The sequence below is a fragment of the Penaeus monodon genome, chromosome 1 (assembly GCF_015228065.2).
Source record: "Penaeus monodon isolate SGIC_2016 chromosome 1, NSTDA_Pmon_1, whole genome shotgun sequence".
In the NCBI taxonomy this organism is placed as follows: Eukaryota; Metazoa; Arthropoda; class Malacostraca; order Decapoda; family Penaeidae; genus Penaeus; species Penaeus monodon.
In genome coordinates, this window is record NC_051386.1 from 40,406,618 (window position 1) to 40,416,617 (window position 10,000).

The window sequence follows — 10,000 nt, forward strand, 5'->3', positions numbered from 1 at the left end:
ATATGTTGCAAGCAAAGTGAACAAAAAATTGAAAAATGAGCTATTCTAGGTGCATTCTTAAATTATAACCAGATCTATATAGGTGTAACTACCAAGTTTTAAAATGTGGCCCTTGGAGGAACAAGTCAGACTTTGAAGGGGGCAAACAGACCCCCCCCACCCCATGATGCCCCTGTCAGGGATACCAATATCAAATCCAGCTCACAGTACTTTTTCCAGTTACTTTTGTTGTTTCATCATATTGTTAAGTCAGAAAGAGTAAAGATACTTTTTTTTAGCACATGCACATATTCATATATGGTAGTGAAAATGCACAATGCATGCAAGCATGTGTAATCAAAATAAAGGAGTGTTTATCCTCATGTAAGTATACATCTTTCTACTTGAAATCTCTTTTGAGATCATTGTGAGTCGCCTTATCACATTTCCCTTGATCTACAAGGTCACACTACAAGTATTATTATTCTCCAACATCCTTGTTATGTAGAGTCACACAGGACAGGTACCTAATTATGACAAAGGTTTTGCCTTAAGCAGAATAATGTAAGTGTGAAAGTGTGTGTACAGGCCAAGAAAAGTTTACAATAAATTTCCTTGACAATTACAGTTTTCATCATATAGATAAAGGTCAAACACTATCTGATCACAATGTACAGTTTGAGAAAAATCCTCACCAGATCTTCAAACTTATATATTTGGTTAAAAAAAAAACTTTCTCTAAGATACTCCTGGCTGTGCCCCATTTATCAGCAGGGACTTTCAATTGTCAAATTATCTGAAATCAGAAGCCAGAGAAGTAAACTCATGAGCCTTTCATGGATGTATTTATATATTTTATGTCTGGAAATTCTTATGTGCGAAGTAAACATAATATAATTTGACAATTGTTTACTGCAGCCTTGCTTTAATGCTGAATTACAACTAACAAACAGCAGATTCTATGTGATAGCACGCTATTTCTAATTGTGCTGTAGAGTTGGAATGAGTTCTACCTTTTTTTTTGTCATCAATATGAACTACAGAAAATGGTTATTGTGAAGACCAGTTTTAGTTTGTAATTATGATAATTTTTATGATTTACCTTACTTATACCAGATAATGTTCCATCACATCATGGCCTAAGTGCAAGGCTGCCAGTACTTATGTTACCTGTGATCAATCCTGCTCAAGCTTACATACGCTCAACATTTGTTCACTAATTTGATCCTTACTGAGATCATTGAGGAAATACAGGCCCTAAAACTATGTCTATACTCTCCTTCCAGCATCACTTCCTAAAGAAATTGTGTAAGCCATAGCCAGAAGTGTAGAGATTAGGGTAAGCAAATGCTCCTAATTTTTCACCAAGTGGCTGACTATGCACATAGCTCAGCACGCGGAGAAATCCTGTTCTAAATTGTTAACACCTGTGAAATTTTGTCATAATGGAATAAATTTTTCAAATTACAATTCAACAACTCAAATTCATAGTTCATCCTTCATATAGACAGAGAGGATTTGTTTTATGCATATATCATATACAGTAAATATTTGAAGTTCTTTATTAGACACACTTGACACAGAAATAAGCGAAAGGGGAATTAGGAAATATGTTATGAATATGAAACCACTTTTAGAAACTTAAAATGTTCTCTTGCATCTAATTTTATACATTTTAATATTATCTTTTTAATGTTCCTTTCTTTATAAGATATTTCAAATGTAACCTAATCATACAAGTTTCTGCATCAAAGTCCTGCATGGCATCAATTCTAAAAAGACTAACTAAAATTATCAATGTTTCAATAAATTAATAATAATAACAATAATAATAAAAAATTTGTCACAAAATGCCAGACACCACTCTGTATAGGAAAATAAAAATAAAATCACTACATAAAGAGCCAATTAAGAAATTAGCCTGGTTGAGGTTATAATAACCACAAAATACTATAACACTGAGTCAAAATGTTATGCATCAACATCCGCAAAATAGAATAGGACCCTCTTATTTCTTAACCCTATATATTGGAAGGAACAGATCCCTGACACATGTCTCTCCTCCATAACTTGACCCTAAGCCAGGATGCATCAATCACCGGGGGACAGGCTGGGTATTGGGTTTAGGCATCTTCTGGAGGAGAGCCTGGATCTCCTTGCGCTCGTCATATGATTTCCAGAGTTCATACAAGTTGAGAATGTACCTAGTGATCTCCATGAGCCGGTCCAGGTCAGTGTTCAATTCGGCAAACCACTGCTTGCAATCCTTCTGATGGACGACACATGCCATATGGATACAGGCTGAAAGTAATTTGGAAAGAACAGATTAAATTCTCAGGGTACCAAAACGTCTTGAGCAATGGTATTTATATATTTAATAATCAACACACACCCCGCACGCACGCACGCACGCACGCACGCAGCACACACACACACACACACACACACACACACACACACACACACACACACACACACACACACACACATATATATACACACACATACACATATATATTTCACTTCGACCATTACATACATATAGTTATTGAGAGAGAGAGAGAGAGAGAGAGAGAGAGAGAGAGAGAGAGAGAGAGAGAGAGAGATGAGGAGAGAGAGAGAGAGAGAGAGAGAGAGAGAGAGAGAGAGAGAGGAGAAGAGAGAGAGGAGAGAGAGAGAGAGAGAGAGAGAGAGAGAGAGAGGAGAGAGAGAGAGAGAGAAAGGGGGGGGGGGGTTAGAGTAATATGTACTAAAAATCTAGCTTAACGGACACTGGAAAAGCAACTCACATAATGCAATTTCATAGGGGGGAAACAGAAGACAGACATCTGTGCGAAGGGAATCATTTACAATCCTCCAAGCTAGTTGCAGCACTTCCCCTTCTCCTCCTAGGTCCTGCATGTATTGCACCAATGGTCTGAAATGGAAAATAAATAGCCATATTGATGTTTCAAACAATATACATAAGAATATTAATGGTGGAAAAGAAGAGAAAGAGGAAGAAAAAAATGTAAATGAATTATTCTTACCCATTAATGGTTACATACTCATATGTCATATATTTTACAATAATGTATTAAAAAAAAAAACAAGACTGACCTGTATGGCTGATATACAATGAGACAACAGTCCATACTCTCCAGGAGGTAAAACTCACATTCCAAAATGTGGTTAGTCCGATATGGAAATTCTGTTGTGTACGCATAAGCAAACTTGTTCTTTACTGGAAAAATAGGGAAGATTTCAATCAATATATCATGCACATAATATATATATATATATATATATATATATATATATATATATATATATATATATATATATATATATATGGGTAAACAGGGAGTTGGCAGCTGCAGGAAGGTGGATAGTGAGTTGGTAGTTGTTTCAGTTAAGAGTGATAGTCCTTCATGTTTTCTTTGACAAGGGAAACACAAAAGTGGTAACAAATTTTTTTTTGGAGGTGTTGTGCTTTGTACAAGCTGAAGGCTGAAGTGATCCAATGATGTGCAACCACCTTATATAAAATTTTCCCGTACTAATTCAAGGTAAGTAGGAGAGAGTAAATATAATCATATAAAACTTCAGCAAGGTTTTGTTACATAAAACTATTAGTTCCTCTAAAAGTACATCTTTAATATGATTTGGGTAATTATAAATATTATTACATTATCACTTAAATCTCAAATCCACCTTGCTAATAACAAAGTAATCACCAAGCTGTGAGAAATATATTTCTGACTCACACATGGTACCACTTGTTTAAATGTAAGATCATGACAAAGAATGTGTATACATACACCACAGTGTTTGAGCCCAGATTCAGAGTGCATGTATATTCATAGCAACATTAACAGGTTAAGAAGTATAAACTGTTTTTACTGTCCCATTTAACTTGTACGTATTCTGTTTCTGTAACAAATTTTCTGTCCCAGGTGCTTTAGCTAGCAGCTGGTGCTGAAGCTAGTACCTTAGCCTTTAAAGTCTAATGTGAAACACTAGTAAGTTATATGGCTGAAGTGTAGCCAAAGCTGTTGGTTATAAAAAGCCAAGAAACTTTGGCCACATGTCTGTGATTAGCCCAAACCTGTATTCTACTAGTGCTTACAGTGGGATTGGGGTTGGGATGGTTGGTGTAGGTGGCCCATTTAGTAGTCATTAGTCATGATTCTGTCTAATAAAAGGAGGAAAATTTTGAATTTGGATGTTCATTAAAAAATTACCCATATGTATATATCCTCCAAGAATTTATCAGAACACAGTTATACCTACCAATAGTTTGGCAAGTGGAAATTAATCTGCTGTTGGAGATGACCCCAAACTCCTCAACCTTGGATGAGAGGAAGACACTGGTGGGGGCGAGGAGAAGAGGGTCAATGCACTTGAGAGAATTTCTTGCGTAGAATCTTTTAAGGAAGCATGTGGCAGTTGCGATGACCTGTTGTTTAAGCTTGAGTGATTCACCAAGTTGCTGAATAACTGAAATTATTGTTACCTATGAAAAACTGTTTTTTATAGAGTAATACAGAATAAACTAATTCTATCTGATGAAACCATCTATTGGAAAAACAGTAAATATCTATGGATGTTGCTGTCTCTTACAGTTAGCAAAGAAGGTCATAATCTTCATGTACTCTTCTTCAGACAGCACCTCTAGGTCAGCCTGGCGCTCTTGTATCAAGTCCTGACTGTCGAGGAGCCATTGTTGGCTGAAAGAGACATATATTTAGGGAAAATCTCAGTGCTACTGTTGATGCTGATGATGATACTAATGGTAACAATAATAATAAAACAACAAGAAGTATTTATATATTATAGATTTGTCTAAATCAGGGGTTCCTAACCTCGGGACCATGGAGGAATATGAAAATTTTGATGTTGAATCAAATTGAATTTTATCTCACCTATAGTACCTGCATATAATTTTTCACATATCAATAAATTAAAATCTTTCCATAAAATGTTTTTGTTCTATAGCTATTGACACTATTACACAATTCATAATGGAATCTGAAAAGATGACAGTAACTGAAAGGGGCCATGGAGATTATTATATATTGGTTGGGGGCCACAGAATGAGAAAGCTTGGGAATCACTGGACTAAATAATAGGTTAGGTAAAACAAAGAAAAAAGAAAAACAAATCTATACCTGTATCAACTTACTCCAAACTCACAATACTTGCATTAGGCTTTCCTTACATCTTTTTTGTTAACTGTACTTATTCATAAAAGATCTATTATAATAAAGAGCCTTTACTTTAATTTTCTTTCTTGAGCTATTTACTGCAGGTTTCCTGGTCATAGAGATAAACACTAATATAATTGTTACAAAGAACAGACAAAAAATAAAAAGAATATTAAATAAGACATTAAAGAAGAAAAAAAATCTGTACAAAGTAAGGGTACCCCACAATCTATTATTAAAGTATCAAATAGATAGCGGCCTCCACATTTCACACATTAGCAATAATCAATAAACCCCTACTATACAAATTCTGGCAGACCTCACTTGTGATTTACTATTAAATAATGGTTCATGGTTAATGGTTTGAGGAGATAAATGTGCTAGACATCAAAGGTCACTATGTATTGTGGTGAAAAGGGTTGAGTTGACAATTAGGATAAGGTGTGTTAGATGTGAAAGGTTGTAGAACGCTGTAGGATAGGATGATAGTGAAAAGCGTATAGAGGGGGAGCAAATAGAATACAGTGGGGATTTGTAAAAGGGGATGTGATTAAAGGTATAAGGCAATCAGACCAAATGGAGAGTAACACTGTATGAGGAAACTGCAAAAGAGCTATTATGAAACAATCAAAGGGTAATATGGTAAGAAATGATAGTTTGTAGAAGTAGGAGAAGAATCCTGAGCATGAAATAAGGAAACAAGGGAAGGTGGTAAAGTATCGGGAACTATGTCAGGGGGGGACGGATCCAGAGAAGGACATTGTTGAGGCATAAGGGAGTCATGTGAATATCTAAGTGGGGGTGCTAAGGATAATGAGGAAGGAAGAGGGAATGGTGATGCACATGACAAAGAAGAGGATGGGGTATTTTTAAGGTGAGTGGGAGGAAGAGGGGTGGGGGAACTTGAGGAGAAGGATGGATATTGGCAAATACTTTAAATGTAGAACATCTAGGAATAGAGGGATTAGAGTGAGGGTGAGGTAGTGAATTATTCTTCTGAGTCATGTTTAAGAACATTTGGAAGTCTTCAAGAGTTTCTGGAGGGGAGCTGGGTAGGGAGGTCTGAGAAACAAAGGTTTTCTTAGGAGGAAAAGAGGGAACAGAAGTCCAAGGAGCAGAGAAAGAGGTGGGTGTAGGAGAGGATGTGGTAGGAGAAGATGGAGTGGAACATTTAGATTGTCTAGTGCAACAGGTAGAGTGAGAAGGAGAAGGGGTAGGCACCAGGGAAGTGGTAGAGAATGGAGTATCTGGATTTAGACTGGAAAAGGAATTTGGAGTAGGATGAGATGTTGCGACTTCTTGAGAAGATGGGGGGGGAGCAGAGCAAAGTACAGTTTTCGAATAGGTAGAAAAAGAAAAACCTTGTCAGTGTTCTTCTTGACACCTAGTTTAATCTGAGAACTGCTACCTCAGATACAAGCTTGTAGGCAGGGCAGTTTCCATAAAATACATTATGGGTACTTAAGAGGGCAGCAGGCTGGAGTGAGTGTTTGGCTGGGTGGCCAAAATGCCAACATTTCTGACAATGACTGGGAAAGTGTCAATATGGCCGGACAAGGCAGGATACTCCACCAATATAAACCTCATGGGGAGGTCATGTCTATGGATGCTGATCTTGGCAATATTGGTGAAGAACTTATGTTGGAATAGTGTAGCACTGGACTGCCACTGCATCACAATCAATGAGGCATGTGAGCAAGTCATTTTCAGTTTGACCAGTCCTTGTCATAGATAGGACAATCAGTTGGAGAGATGGAAACAGTTCCAGTAGAGGTATTTTGGGAGGAGTGAGACTGGGCAGGAATAGGCTTGCCAGTGAAGTCAGTCAGGGTAGATAGTACCTACCTGCTTTTGGAGACATTGTTGGAAGAGATGGATATTATCAGAGTATGGGGCTGTGGGGGGAAATCACAAAGAATTGATCCCGCTTAGCTGAGACACAAAGGGTACTCAAAAGGTTTATTGAGGTGGAAGCAGAAGAAGGAGGAGGGTGGGAGGAAGATGGTGTGGTATGGACAGAGGTAGTACTGTTGGAAGGAGGGCAATAAGGATGAATAAGGGGGGTAGGTGTAGACAATGAAGAAGACTATGGAGTGGAGGATGTTGGGAGAGAGGAAGGGGTGTATTCTGAAGGATGAGTAAAGACCTGGGTGGAAAATTCAGAATGGATAGAGTTGACCACAAACATCGAGGGTATTAGTATCAGTTGAAGCCTGGTCAAAAGAGAGGCAGGGGTCGGGAAACCAATGAAATCAAATTCATATATGCTAGTTGATGAAGAGGCAAGCCTCAATGCCCCAAATAAGAGCAAAGTGTCTTAATTATTGGTATGGTGAGCCTGAAATAAACGGGGAGAGGAAATGATAAGGGTAGTGGCTAGATAATTAACTGAGGGAATACTGTGCCCATGGCTCTCACACCTTAGGAAATGGACAGAATGGGATGATGAATAAGAGAAAGAAACAAATGGGAGAGAAGAAAAGACCATGCAAAATTAGTTGAGGTGAGGGTTGAGGTCCAAGGCTGGGGTAATCCCCTACATTGGGCCTCAGTCTCCATCTCCTAAGCACCCCCACAACAACAAAGAGCAAGAGATTAGGGGGGGGGGGACTATTAAATAATAACTTAGTCCAATCTCCATTTTGTTGCATTATACATGTAGACTGTTTGCTGGCCTTTGCCCAAATACAGTGGCCATGACTTACAATTTGTAAGACTTTTATTCTTCAATTAGTGAAAGCTATTGAGAAAAAGATAAGTTCCCAATTAGTTATGAGTTTCTGATTATGACTTGTTTAATGTTACGTTACTGTATCATGCTTTGGTCCAAGTGAGGTATTCTTGGTTGAGTATGGTTACTCTTAAGTTCTACTCTGTTTGACCTTCAATGGTTAGGTTAGGTTCAGCTGGAGTTCCAAGGGTATAATACATACCATGCAGATATTGTACCATGTACATTTGTGCTACACCACATGAGACTGTAACTAGTTCTGCCACAAGCATGAATAGTGAGGTCACATACATTCCCCCTTCATGATCTCTGCCATAATGAGTCTTCCTACCCACAGTCTTAGTCCTACCTTCTCCATAATAACATGCTAGCTCCCGCTGCTTTTCTAAGGTGCCATCTGTTTGAGTAACCCAAAACCTTTTCAACCAATAAAGGAATAATGACTAAGCAGAATTTTACTAATCACTTTTCGGTCTTTCTAGCACTCCTTTAATCATAACACAGAGAGGATCTCATAATTAGATACTATTTCTACTAACTTTGCTGCCAAGATGTCATGTACAATAACATGAGCAACAAGTTGATAGGGCCATAAATGCAGCTGGCTGAATAACAAGATTTTTTGACAACTGATGAAACTGGCAACTATTCTGGATAACATATTCTCACACACTAGTAATTTCTTTGTGGATATTCTCATTAAATGTTAAGTTTGTGGTTCATGTATTTTCCCATGTGTGCAAACATATTATCAGTATAGAAGTGGATACATTCAATGCACACTGTTTGGTGGAAAAGGCCAAAGTAAGAACAGTAAAAAATAGCTCATTATACTCTCTGGTCAAGTTTAGGTTAGATTTGATTAAGTTAGGTAATTCAGATTAATTAAATGATGTTAGGGAGATATAATAAGCTGGTTAGGATAAGAAACTAAGTTTTACCAGCTCCACTTAGAAAGAAAAGGTTGGATGTTTAGAAGGTAACTGTGTCTGCCACTGGCCTAGAGTCTTTGATGCCTCCACACCTGCCAAAACACCTGAAAAGGCCAACAATCCTCTACCTCAAATTCTGATGATACATCTAGCAGATTTCCTTGGCAGTTTCACTTAAAATATGAAACTAATTGAAGACAATTTTACTTAAATATACATAGCATAGGTTTGCAAAAACAGGAGCCTGGCCTCTATTGGGCTTCACATTATAGGCCTTCCATCACTACCATGTGAACTTTTAGTAATGACAGAAAAGGTGTTGGTTTGAGGTACTGTGGATATCACCAAAATGTTTATCAAATGATAAAACCTTAATAGTAAGGTCAATATGTCTAATTCTCATGTACGAAAACACTATTATTACTGTTTTCTTACTGATAAACTCTACCACAACGCCGAGAAGACACACCAAATCTACACTATTATACGGAAACGTTATACGAAAATTTTATATTAACAGTAACGGCTTGTCTTCAATAACAAATAAACTAACATAATATTTAACACAATATTTCACGGCATAATGAAACATCTAGTCCATATCAGAACGAGAAAAAATCAAATCCTTACAAGTGTGCGCTCTGCCAAAAATTCCCTGCCATTCCATAGGATAAAGTAAGATGTTTTTAGTCCAGAAAATCCTAGAAATCCCGAAGAAAAAGAAGGAAATTCTGGCGGACTTCTTGTTGTCAAATTTCCGGGCGCTTAGACTCCCGTGCCGGAGGTGGAGCCGTTTTTGGAAGACCGGATTCTCGCAGACGGAGGTTATGACGTCATGGGCCGGATTGGTAGAAAAATACTCAGTCCGTCAGGAGAATTGCTCCATTCTAAGTTCTTGTATACTCTAGTCTAGAATTTTTTGTTACATATTTTCCTCTCTCTGAGGAATTCATTATTAATGAAAGGCCAAATCTGTCGGGAAGACAAGGACAATACATCATCGGACGTAATAATCTCTCATCTAATGCCGCCAAAGTTCGCTATCTAGTACCCTCATGATTTCTGTATCTCATTCATCACACAACAGGGATATCACTAGAATAAAACAGTCCAAGTCAAACTTTTAGTTAAGCCATAATGGATTCTTATAGTTTGTACGAATAAATATTACC

General features: G+C 37.5%; 1 protein-coding gene across 1 annotated transcript; it reads right to left on the minus strand.

Annotated features, from left to right (window-relative positions):
* Positions 1 to 808: 808 nt before the first annotated feature.
* LOC119572452 (cyclin-C-like) lies at positions 809 to 9,613 on the minus strand. The gene is made up of 6 exons (XM_037919568.1): positions 9,459 to 9,613; positions 4,582 to 4,688; positions 4,252 to 4,458; positions 3,079 to 3,202; positions 2,769 to 2,896; positions 809 to 2,280 (listed from the first exon to the last, which is right to left on the minus strand). Exons 1-6 carry the CDS (start codon positions 9,488 to 9,490, stop codon positions 2,075 to 2,077), a joined length of 804 nt encoding a protein of 267 aa, XP_037775496.1. The 5' UTR covers positions 9,491 to 9,613; the 3' UTR covers positions 809 to 2,074.
* Between the last annotated feature and the right edge of the window lie 387 nt (positions 9,614 to 10,000).